Raw genomic sequence first — 13,261 nt, 5'->3', positions numbered from 1 at the left:
AACTTTTATTTGAACAAGTTTTTTTCCTAAAAAAATTACTTTTAGAAATAAAAATATATTATTTTGTAACCATACATGTTGTAAAAATGTATGTTGTATCATAAAATTAAGGAAATTATTTTTAAATAAATAAATTCTTAAATTTTATAAAATTAATTAAATAATTGTAATTTATAAATCTGGTTAATATAGTAAAAATTTTGGAAAAATTCTAAAGAAACTTATTATTATTTTGTATTTTGAACAATTAAATACCTAAAATTTTAAACAAATAAATTATTGAACTTATAAATACACCGTTACTCTTATAAATAAACAATACAACTTACCACTTAAACAAAAGAGATGTACCATTTTCATTGGTATTTCCGAAACACACAAGAGTTATCGTAAAAGAATAAGTAGATATATACAAATTATGCCCATCCTGTGATCCTGTATAAAAAAATATGCCAAAAACTGTTGTTATCTTATTTACATATATAACAAAAAATATGCCCAAATGACTAATTAAAAATATCCCAAAAATTGTGTCCATTACAATTATGAAAGTAAAATATATATATTAAAAGAAGAATCATGAGTATTTGAGGTGACATCATAAAATATTGTATTAGATGACCATAATTTATTTAATTGGTTTTAGATAATTCATTGACTTATATGTTTAAAATAAAAGAAGTAAACTATAAATTTGGTCCTTATGGTTTATTGTTTGTAACATTTTTGGTCCCTATAGTTTACAAATTACAATTTTGCCATTGTGGTATGTAAAAATGACCGGTTTTAGTCACTGGCTTTAACAATCTTTAAAAGAACCCGTTAATTCAGGGGGTATCTTAGTCTTTTTACCAATTCCTTTGTCTTTTTTTTACTCAACTAAAAAACTACAAGGACCAAAATTGTATTACTGTTTTTTGGCTCTTTTTTTTCTTTTTGGCTTGTTTCTTATTATTTTATTAAATACTTTTTTATCATTAATTTGATCACACATCCCTCCAAACTAGAGATGGCCAAAAATGGGTCCCGGGCCGGGCCTTAACCGGTTACGGCCGGTCCTAATCAGGACAAAAACCGTCTATAACCGGTCCCTCGATAACCGGTCTCGGTTCCGGTCCCGGTTCCGATGAAAAACACTATAACCGGTCAAGCTTGCCCATAACCGGTTACGCCGTCCGGTCCCGGTTCCGGTCCCATAACCGGTTACGGCCGGTCCTTTGCAAAAAAAATATWTTTTTTTTCAAATTTTTGGTAATTAATAAATTTATATATATATATATATATAACAAAACATATTTTTAAACGTATTTATTTTTAATATGTTATTAATATGTTTGTAATATGTTATTTTTAATATGTTATTAATATGTTTGTAATATGTTATTTTTAATATGTTTTATATAAATACGTTTAAAAATATGTTTTGTTATATATATATATATATATATATATATGCGTTTAATTTTATAAATACGTTTTGTTATATATATACACGTTGACTTTTGTTGACCGGGTCGGGCCGGGCCGGTCCTATAACCGGTTACATAACCGGTCTCGATCCTAAAAAACGTTAAAATCCATAACCGGCGGTCCATACCGGTCCCGGTCCCTCTCTGGTCCCGGTTCCGGTCCTCCGGCGGTTACGGACCGGGCCGGGGCCCATTTGGCCATCTATACTCCAGACCATCCTCATCACCACCATTATCCACCACTAGAAATCTAACCCTAAAATCTAAATCAAATCCAAAATCAAACCCAAATTTAGATCTCAAAATTAAACTCAGATCTTAAATTAAAAGACAATAACCTCAAACCCTAAATAGAAAATCCTACAAATCTAAAAAATAGTGAACTAGAAGTAAGAAACATATCGATTTTGATAGCTTTTTCATCATCCACTATTCCCGTCGATTTCTAAAAGATGAAACTAACCTAAAACCTTAACCCCCTGGTTGTTGTACACCCACCTACCCACTGTAAATCACGGGTATTATTTCAATTTTGTAGGGTGTACCTGATGTCGGAGTTGTAGAGAGAGATCGAAGGAGGGCATTAATCATGAGGGAATTGTAGAGAGAGAGAGAGAGACCATAGGAGGGGGTGTAATCCTCGTGACTATATATTGTGTAATCATCGTTGGTGTTTATGGCAGAAGAAAAACATAGGAGAGGAGGCGGGAGGGATGATGGACACCGACTGCGAGTTTGTGGCCAACGTTCATGTTTTGGTCGGTCAAGATGTTTTTTTGTTCTTCTGTTGTTGCTATGTATATATCTATACATGTATAAATATATTATATAAATATTTTATGTATTATATAATTTAATATACTATAGAAAATTACATTTTTGGTCTATGTAATTTACATACTTATTAAAGAAAAATTTGCTAAAAGTACAAAAAGTCTAAAATACCCTTGAACTAATAGGTTCTTCTAACGATCGTTAAAACGAGAGACCAAATCTGGTCGTTTTTGCAATACTACAAAGGCAAAATTGTAAATTTTAAACTATATGGACCAAAAGCTTTACAAACGATAAACCACATGGACCACATTTGTAGTTTAAATCCAAAACTATATAGATCCTTGCCGAAACACGATGCGCACCGTTATGTGCGTTAACTGCCTAAACGAGAACGACAATCCATTAAGAACTAAGAAATCTTTTACATATTTAAAAAACCATCCATAGGATACAAGTGATTATACCACATGATAAAAGGGTCAATGGCACAAAAAAATGGTCAAAAAATAAAAGAAAAAACGGTCATATGACTATTCCAATGGTTATAAAAAACGTAACATTTTTTTTGAAAAAATTGGGCCCATAACCGAGCCCGGCCTTGTTTTTTTGATGAAAAGTGTAACTAGTTCTTAACCGACGGTCCCAAATGGTCCTAGCCAGGCCGGTCCCAGTCCTTTACGGGGCCTATTTGGCCATCTCTGCCTCCTGTGGACCCGCTCGACTTTTTCCACAAAATAATCCTTTTGAGGTATAATAGGTGCACCAACTAAACTTTGATGGTGCTTTAGGATATCAGAAAATATAGGAACATCAACCAAATACCCGAAAAAGCACCTTGAAGTCGATCAAAAAACCAAAAAGTCTTTCGAAATTGATCAAAAAACTTAAAAATTCCTCAAAATTAGGCATGAGAATGAGATCAGCCCCATTGGTTAACCTAATGTATCCACCCCTGATGATGAGGTGGTTTCCCCGCAAAACCGTGGACCAGGGAGGGAACGGGGATCCTCAATAATTAAAAACCGGAGATGAAGACGAAGCCGAGTAACATGATTCCTGGCTTGTGTATAATTTATTACTTGTGTTACGTTTTTTTAGATAAAAAAATGGAAAGCCGAAAGCGTTTGATCAAACAATTACGTACGATATTGTGATTTAGTTCACATTAAATATTTGATATACTTTATAAAAGCAGAATTTTAGAAAAATACGAGATATAAACACGAATCATTACTGAATGAATATGGTGTTTTATACATTTGGTTTAAAATATCTCACATAAACGGAAAAAAAGTTCTCGATTCCCCTGTTTGGGACAAAGATGTGAATGTGATCATATTCAGCTGGAGAAACGGAAACGGGGACAGAGATTGGGATTGGGGATGGGGAATGAGGTCCCCAACGCATTCTCCATGCCTAACTGAAATCAACCAAAAAACTTTGACAATCTCTTGAAACAATGAACTTCGGCTAAAAACAAATCAGACGACTTTGTGGACCTTTGATCTACCTTAAGGTAGTGTTTGGTATGCAGACTGGACAAGACAGGACGGGACGGAACGGGACGGGACTAATTGTTTGTCCTGTGTTTGGTACGAATGATGATATTGACCAAGAGTCTTACCCGATAAATATTTACCAGATAAAAATGTTGTATATGTTGCCTTTTTAATAGATTAAAATCTTATCTGATAAGTTAAGTGGACATGTTAAATTTTATCGGTGAGGATAAGAGCTTGATTTAATTTTGTTTATATTTTTTTTGATTTAAGTAAATTTTTATGTTAATAAATACATGCGAAAAAACATTATGTCAAACGCCATTAACATCCGTCGTCTTTGGTAATTCAATTACCTGCTGGAAACCCTCGATGAAACAGCAAAATCACAAGATTTTTCTCATGATTTTAATTAAAAACTAAGTTCATTTGCTCCAAAATCACTGCTACAAAAACTGATTTTGTTACGAATGATCAATGGTTGAAGACCTTCCACATGGATTGAAGGTAACCCCTTACACAATTCCGACAATTTCGGAGGGTATGATCAGATCAACACAATCGCTTCACTTTTTACCGTTTCCATATTCACCGGAAAATATCACAATATCGCCGACGGTTTGTTTTCCGGTATCTGGTTTTTTCGAGTGTTATAAAAATTTCAGGGTTTTGTTTCTCTATCTCTAAGATCATAATATACATACAGTAACCTTAAATGTATAGTAGTATGGATGAGGACGAAGGCTATGATGAATCATCGGTGGTGTCTTCCATGTTGTGGGTTCGTAACCTTCGTCGGTACATCAAATCGGATCCTGGCATTAGCTCTGAAGCTATGATGGGTATTGTAAAAGTTCTTATCAGTTATCCCTAATTATGTTATTGGTTAATCTCTATTCGCCATTAAATGGATAAATATGCCTTTTAGGATCTGTCAATTTGGTGTTTGTGTGCTTTGATTTGAATCAATAATCAACAATGTGGCATACACACTTTATTATACATCCATTTTGATATATTTGTTCATTGGTTTTTTCGTGATTGTGGGTTTTGTTTGTCTTCTGCATTCATGAAACAAGGCTATGGCGATTCTTGGGTCCGTTGGGTCCCGTTTGGTTTGTAGGATTGTTGGGATTTGAAATCATCTTATTTCTTTGAAACATAGGATTTTGAAGTCCCATGGATGGTTGGGATTTCAAGTAATTTTGAAGGATTTGTATATAATCCCTCCATGAAATTCCAATCCCCTCAACAAAATCCAAATCCTTCCAAACCATTCCGTCAAACCAAATGCCCCCTTAGGTCCTGTTTTGTTTGGTTTGGAGGATTGGATTGGATTCTGAGAATTTGGAATTGAATTTCATTATAAATTTCCAATCTCATGTTTGGTTTGAAGGATTTCCTGGATTTGAAACAAACTTAGGATTTTGAAATCGGGGGTGCTTGATATTTCAAGGGATCTCTACAATAATGTTTTATAAAATGTTAAAACATTTATTTTGTAATAATCAATTAAGAAAAATATAATTTAATTATTTTTATAATTATTTGTAATTTGCTTTTATAAATTATTTATAGAGGATGGAATCCAATTCCATTCTGAATCCTGCGGACCAAACACACCAAAATTCCAAATTCTTTCAAATCCAAATCCCTCAGATTCCGAATCTCTTTACGCAATCCAAATCCCTGAAAACCATTCCATCAAACCAAACACCCCAAGTCCCACAACTAGAATTGGATCATATCCCTTATCTCCTCAAGGGTTGGTTGGAGAATAACTAATGGTTCCACATATTCTAACATGATAGCAAAGCAAGGTCTTAGAGCCAAGATCTAGAGCAACTAGACTCTCGGTGGCAATATGTACTTGTCTAGCCCTTTCACGACACTCTGGGACAATGTGTCTGTCTAGCGTCCATTACAGTGTGTTAGAGTCCCTCATATGCTAGACTTGGAGCATTTCTCTTTATATGTTGGAACCTTCTTTCTCTTCTCAAGGGCTCTTTTGGAGATTAATATTTGGGTTCCACGTATTCTATTAGTGACTCATTTAGTGGTTCCTAAAACAAATGTACCTGTTTATGTTATTTTCATCTGGTAAATCTCGTATTTCCTTGCAGAACTTGAAATAAGAAGAATTTTGCTTAATATTTTCAAGGAGAAGCATCGAAAGAATGCAGAAGCTGGCATAATCCCAAGTTTCTATAAGAAGGTTTTGATCACCATTGTTTGCTTTCTTGTTAGTCCACAGTCTTTAAGGGGCCGTTTACCAAACGCTTACCCGGGTAAGCGCTTACTAAGTCACATTACCTTACAGGATGAATATGGTAAGGACCAAGAATCTTACCCGGTAAGAGGGAGAGGGAGACAAGGACCGAGAGTCTTACCTGGTAAGTGAGGGAGACGACTCTTACCATGGTAAGCGCTTACTGGGTAAACTTTTGCATACGATGTCGTTTTGGTGGACTAAAGTCTTACCTGGTATGTAAGTGGTAGTGTTAAATTTTACCGATGAACGCTTACCGGATAAATGTTTGGTAAACGGCCCTAAGTTTCTATAAGAAGGTTTTGATCACCATTGTTTGGCCAGTTTTTGATAAATTTGTGATCTTTTTCGTTCAGAAACCCGAGGATGGTTCCATTAGCCATACGGTTCAGAGGTTGGCAAAATATCGTTTTCTAAAGGTACCTGCCTCCACTTTGCAGAGAAAAGAGTCTCATGCTATAATAACACCTTGACCATAACGGATTGAGAATTATTTCCTTAATATGTATCAACTCTTGTTTGTTTATCTCAAACAGCAAAGATGTCAAATTCATTTACCGTTAGTTTCTGGTTTGTTTCTTGTTGTAGCGGGGTTTAGAGATATATAATCGCTTACCGTTTGTTGATGCAGAAGCAATCTGATATTTTGCTAGACGCCGATGATTTGGATGCTATGTGGCTTTGCTTAAGAGAAAATTGTGTGGTTGATGAAGCCACTGGTTCCGAAAGGGTAACTTTTCAAACTCTCACATATATTTGCTAAATTTAGCATTTTTTTGGTAGTGGGTGATCCTAGGCTTCGCCCAGACTAATCCCACTGCCAGTCGCGACTTTAGGCTTCGCCCACAGCCCTGAGGTAAATCTCATAGTGGCCACAAGCGCATATGTAGAAGCAGGATTCGAACCCTAGTTGATTTTAGGATTCGAACCCTAGTTGATTTTATCATCCACTTGTCTTTATCCACCATGCTACCAAACCTTGTGGTTAAAAGGCTTGTTATCACTGTAGTTTTATTATTTTTGATCTTTTTTGTGATCATTTTGATATCATTTACATATATGGAATCTTAGCCACTCTTTGTTTACTTATCTATAATATACCGGTTCCTTATTTCTCTTGGTTCAACCAATGTAGGTGGGTTACGAAGACTTCTGCCAAATTGCGTCTCTATGTACTGAACAAATTGGCTCAAAGTGTCGTCGTTTCTTCAACCCTTCAAATTTTATGAAGTTTGAAAAAGATGAATCAGGAAGAATTTCCATTCTATCTTTTTATCTGTACGCGATGCGCACGGTGAAGTTTTTTTTCCAGGGTTTATCTCTTTTATTCTTTTTAACACTATTTGAATGGGAAGATTATATAGATAGGTACGACATACAACAGTGGGAGGTTCAAATGAGAATGCTAAATATCGTGAGAATGTAAGAAGGGAAGATTCATATGTGAATCATTGAAAAAATCCATTGGAATATGCATATGTGAACTCATATGAATAATATGTAACGCCTAGATTTTTTTTTGGATTTTTTCAGTGATTCACATATGAACCTTTCTTTCTTACCTTCTCACGATATTTAGCCTTCTTATTTGAACTGCACCCACATAAAAATATGTAGATACATATTCTTTTTTCACCCCCATTGCAATAATTTGTGTCTTCCTATACATACAGGTTTCTCTTACTCAGGCCAGAATCGATATGAGTGAACTTGATGAGGATTCTGATGGTTTCCTTCAACCTCATGTACGTACCTCGCCATAGTTTGTTCCTAATGAATTACTCGAAAATAATCTTGTTTCTTTCAAAACTTTGGCTTTATTTTGTTTTTTGTAAACATCATAAGAAAATCTTACGGTTGTTTGGTTGGTTTTTCATTAAGTCCTATAGGAATAGAGTGGTCTGTGTGGATTAATCTGTCTGTATAGATTGAGAAGGTTTTAGTTTGAGAGGGTTTTTTCATAGACGGAAGTAATGTGTTCTTTAATTTGGAGGGGCAGGTTTGGAAAAAAGAAACTTGGCTTTCTACATAAAACTCCCCCTAGAGCATACTGAATAAGACGCTTTTTATATCATCAAGCCACTACCAAACAATCATGTATAGCTGACCGAATAAGCTGTGAGTCCCATTCCGCTAATTAAGCTGCTAACAAACAGGCCCTTATTTAAACTTGCTGCCAGGAAATGGAGGCTTATATAAGAGGTCTTATTCCTAACTTGGCTCAGCTCCGCGATATGCCTGCAGCATTTGTTCAAATGTATTGCCACATAGCTGCACACAAATTCTTCTTCTTTTGTGACCCCAGTAGGCGAGGTTTGTTTCTTTTTCCTTTTGGATTCTGGTATTTTGGGACCTATGGGATCGTTCAAGATAGTCTTTCGCAAGTTTGAACCGTTACAAAAAGAAAATATGGTTTAGACCATGTAGTCTTTACGTTCCCCTTATATCCATTTCTTCAATTTTGCAGCGTTCTTTGTCTCTAGGGATTTTCAGTGTTCATCTTTGAGGAATTATTTTATTCACAGGGAAGGCTTGCATAAAGAAGATTTTGCTCAGCAATTGTCTTCAAGAACTAATGGAACTGCACCAGGTATTGTCAACTGAATCCTTTCTTTCTGGAATTTGAAATTCTGATCTTCCGCACCAAATGATATTCATTGTGAATGGACTTCTTGTTATTCATTGTAAATAATTGTAAGTCCAAAGATGCAGAGTTACTATTCAAGTAGGAGAAAAGGATCATTCTTTACACAGAATAGTGTGTGAAATTGGTTCATTTCACAAATGTTAAATGGTCACGATGAAAAGGATTCGCTGTTTACTACGAAAACTACAGTCTCTTTCTCTCTCTCACACACACATATATAGTAGAGGAAGGTTCATTTAGGAACCTAGGAACCACCTATTTTATGTAGTATTCATGATGAATAACCTTTTATAATAATGAATATTATTCATCATGAATATCTGTCACGACATTCATCATGAATATCTGTCACGACATTCATCATGAATATTTATCACGTTTATTCATCATGAATACAACACAAAATAGGTGGTTCTTGGGTTCCTTAAATATTTAAGGTTCCTAAATGAACCTACCCCATGTATAGTATATATATGCATATATGTGTGTGTGTGTGTATTCCCCAAAAGTTTCATATAAATGCACAGAGGAGCACATAAAAGTGTGCTAAATTTGGTCTTCTGCTTACTGTAGTATGAAGCGAGTAATAATAGTTTGATACATTCATGCTACCTTTAATCTGTATTCTTGCGAACCTTTGTGCTTTCATAATGTCGATCTTTATGGCAAATTTTCCATTAGTTCCTAAATGTTTGCTTGGTGGATTTTTCTCGATGTTAATCATAATAGGAAAATGATGGAGAAGGTGATACTGACCAGAATGATAACTGGTTTTCAGTAGCATCTGCACAGCGTATATGTGGTGAGCTCATCTAATATCTGATTTCAACACACATATGGTGCTTCATTTATCTTTTTATTTTTGGATATTTATGGATGTCCGGGCTAGCTTACACGCACCTCGACTAATCCCATGGGCCCTAAAGATAACAGCCAGGAAATCCCAGTGGCCCCAAGGAGACTTGAACTGGCGACCTATGGGGAGGATCCCCAAGGCCTAGCCTTTATTTGCCGGTTGAGTTGACCCTCGAGGTTTCCCTTATGGAGTTGGTATTGCATAGCTAGAGGGAAGTTCCTTTAGGAACCCAAACTTGATTAGGAACCCGAGAGCCGTCCACAATGCGCCACACGTTCCTCTTCAGGATGAATAGTCATCATGAATAACATATTCATCATAAATATCATATTTAAGATGAATATTCATCATGAATAACATAGGTTATTCATCATGAATCATACATTCTGACATTCATGATGAATATGGAAGTGTAACTCATCATGAATCACACATTCATTTGATGAATATGTTACAGCATTTATGATGAATAACACGTCCATATTTCTGATGAATATGTCATGTTTCACGCTGTGGGCGGTTCCTGGGATCCTAATCAATCTCAGGTTTCCAACCGAACCTCCCCAGCATTTATGATGAATAACACATCCTTATTTTTTATGAATATGCCATGTGTCACACTGTGGGCGGTTCCCAGGTTCCTAATCAATTTTAGGATTTTAGGTTCCGTTCGCATAGCTAATATGGGACAGATTGTCGTACAAATGTTGCATCTTTTTAAATGAAACTGTATAGAAATTTGGCTGTTGTCTCTGGCTTATGATTCATATGATTATGGACAGATACGTTTCTGGATCTTGATAAAGACACAAATGGCACATTAGGCAAGGACGAACTTCGAGCTTATGCAGAGGGGTCCCTGACGGATATTTTTATTGAGAGAGGTAATCATTCTTGCATAAATGCCGAAAAAATGTGCCACATTTTCAGGAACTAATAATTTTGGAGAACTGGTAGATTCTCCTTCTATGCCGTTATATACACATATGGTTTTGCACAAGTCAGGGTCTTCACGAAAATAGTTGCTCTACCCTTTGGGACAGAGGACACGTCTATGTGTACATTTACCCCACCCCCCAAGACCTTGCTTTCGATTGGGATATGCTGGATTCGTTTGGTTTGGTCTGGTTCTTATGATTTGGCATAAATGTCTTCTTATCTTCTCGTTTTTGGTCGTGAAGCTTTTGATGAGCATGTCCGCCATGGCAAAACTGTAATCGGTCTTGCTTGGGAGATGGACTTTGAGAGTTTTCTTGATTTCGTTCTTGCCCTAGAGAACAAAGATACCCCGGAAGGGTTAACATATCTATTCCGGTGTCTTGATCTGCATGGAAGAGGATACCTTACAGCCGCTGATATTCATATTCTATTTAGGTAAGGCCGGAATACATCCTACCCTTCCCAGATCCTGCCTCTGGGTGAGATATAATGGGTTTGTTTGGGTTTTCTACTACATATATTTTATGGTTTGAATCCTCTATATTATGCTAGGGGGAATTCAAATGAGAACCATAAATATTTTTAAAACTTCTTGTATAATTCACGATGAATAACCATGGATTTTCATAATTCATCATGCATTTTAAGTATGGATATAATGCATTTTCATCATGAATATAATGCATTTTTACGATGAAATCATGTATTTTCATTATGAATATTAATATCTATCACGACATTCATCATGAATAAAACAGGAATAGTTGGTCCAAATAGAAACCATGAAAATTTGAAATTTCATGTATTATTCATGATGAATATCCTTGAATAATCATGGATTTTCATAATTCATCATGCATCTTCATCATGAATATAATGCATTTTTATGATGAATATCATGTATTTTCATTATGAATATCTCTCACGACATTCATCATGAATAAAACAGGAATAGTTGGTTCAAATGAGAACCATGAAAATTTGAATACTTCATGTATTATTCATGATGAATAACCTTGAATAATCATGGATTTTCACAAATCATCGTGCATTGTCATAATGAATATAATGTATTTTTATTATGAATATCTATCATGACATTCATCATGAATAAAACAGGAATAGTTGGTTCACCGATTCTCAAATATTTACAGTTCTCATTTGAACTTGCCCTTATTGTGTTATATAAAAACTAACTAGAGAAGACACGCCTTCTCCAAATCCAAATAGGGTACCAACTAACCAGTGGCAAAACGGTTTTCGTGTTTTTGGATGAATCATGCAGGTACGTGCGTGAGAAATGGATCCAGGTAGGAAATTACGAATTATGCACGGAGGATGTTCGTGATGAAATATGGGATATGGTGAGACCGGCTGATCCTCTAAGAATCACACTCTCCGATATGTTGGCCTGCAAACAAGGTGGTACCATAGCGAGTATACTCATAGATGTCCGTGGCTTCTGGGCTCATGACAATAGAGAAAACCTTCTTCAAGAGGACGAAGAACCACTCGATATTGATATGACTCGCAACTAGTTTTATATCGCCTAAAATGCAAATCATTGGTTAATGGGTGTTCGGGTATGCATCGGTTGTTTGAATTTTCAAGTTGTAATAATTACTTTTGACGTGTTTAGCAAATTCTAATGATTTAATAAAGTAAAAGTTTTTCAGATCGGAGTTAGGGGTTACGCTTATCACAGATAAACTAAGAGGGAGGGGAGATTGAGGTGGTTTGAGCATGTTTGCCGGAGATAGTTTAGACCACCGGTGAGGGAAGTGGAAAGTGTGACGGTTGTGGGTGAGATGGAGGGATAGGCCTAGGAGAACGTTGGTTGACCAACCGAGGATGCACATGACAGTTTTAGACATTTCCGAGTTCATTAATTCTAATAGGGGTTCTTAGGAGCATATGACTGTAGTGACCGATTTTTAGTAGGATTGGGTTTTGAGAGGCAAATAGGCTTCCGAAAAGTTTAGCCAATAAGATGTGGCGTCAGGTCTATTTCCTTCTGATTTAAGCTCTCATGTTTGGAGGGATGTTTTCCGAAGATGTTCCGCTTATACAAGAATGTAATTGATAAGACGTGCACTCCCCATACCTCACTTTCAGGTGGTTTATTTTGTTTGGTATGGTTTGGTTAAGCCAATTCTAATTATTTAAGAAGGTAACAGATAAAATAAGAGTACATCAGTGATTTTATGTTTATCCATTATTGGTTTATGTTGTAATTAGTATCAAATTAATTATTAAAAATGGATTATTTCAGTTTTAAATAACCTAAACAAACGAGGCGAATATATCTCATCTAAATGCAGGGGTGTGGAGGGAAGGTATGCAAACATGACCTCTATCCAATGTTTGACTCGACTCGTTCGGAAACTCGATTAAACTTTTTGAAGTAGAGTTGAATCGAGTCGAGCCATTCGAGCAAACATAGAACCCATTACATGATACGAGTTTTCTTAATTTTGAATTAGACTCGACACTTGGACCACGGGTGTTGAGATATCCTCGTGGTGGCCATTAATGACTATGGCGTTGTCGTAAAGGCTAAGGTCAAGCCAAATAGGAGACATAGGATGCATCCAATAGCCTTATACTAAGTGGATAGAGCCCATTACTGGATAGAGCCAAATACCAGAACTAAATTGGTTACCGAGGAATGGATGGTGTTGTACCTGACATTGATATTTTTAATGTGTGAGAATCTGAGTTAAAGTGAGAAATCTTTAAAATAAAAAAAAAATTCTGAACCTTGATATTTTTAATGTCAAAATGTCGTCGGTTTTGTTGAGTCGA

The 13,261-nt window shown here is 35.7% G+C and overlaps 1 protein-coding gene across 1 annotated transcript; it reads left to right on the top strand.

Annotated features, from left to right (window-relative positions):
* The first annotated feature begins 4,460 nt into the window (after positions 1-4,460).
* LOC112528696 (probable serine/threonine-protein phosphatase 2A regulatory subunit B'' subunit TON2) lies at positions 4,461-12,051 on the top strand. The gene is made up of 12 exons (XM_025139716.1): positions 4,461-4,587; positions 5,869-5,960; positions 6,371-6,433; positions 6,646-6,744; positions 7,150-7,308; positions 7,688-7,759; positions 8,195-8,327; positions 8,540-8,604; positions 9,391-9,463; positions 10,300-10,401; positions 10,699-10,891; positions 11,742-12,051. Exons 1-12 carry the CDS (start codon positions 4,461-4,463, stop codon positions 11,992-11,994), a joined length of 1,431 nt encoding a protein of 476 aa, XP_024995484.1. The 3' UTR covers positions 11,995-12,051.
* Positions 12,052-13,261: the final 1,210 nt, after the last annotated feature.

This window comes from Cynara cardunculus (assembly GCF_001531365.2).
Source record: "Cynara cardunculus var. scolymus isolate 2C chromosome LG 15, CcrdV1, whole genome shotgun sequence".
NCBI lineage: Eukaryota > Viridiplantae > Streptophyta > Magnoliopsida > Asterales > Asteraceae > Cynara > Cynara cardunculus.
The sequence above is the reverse complement of the archived record's forward strand: the minus strand, read 5'-3'. Positions and strand labels throughout refer to the sequence as shown.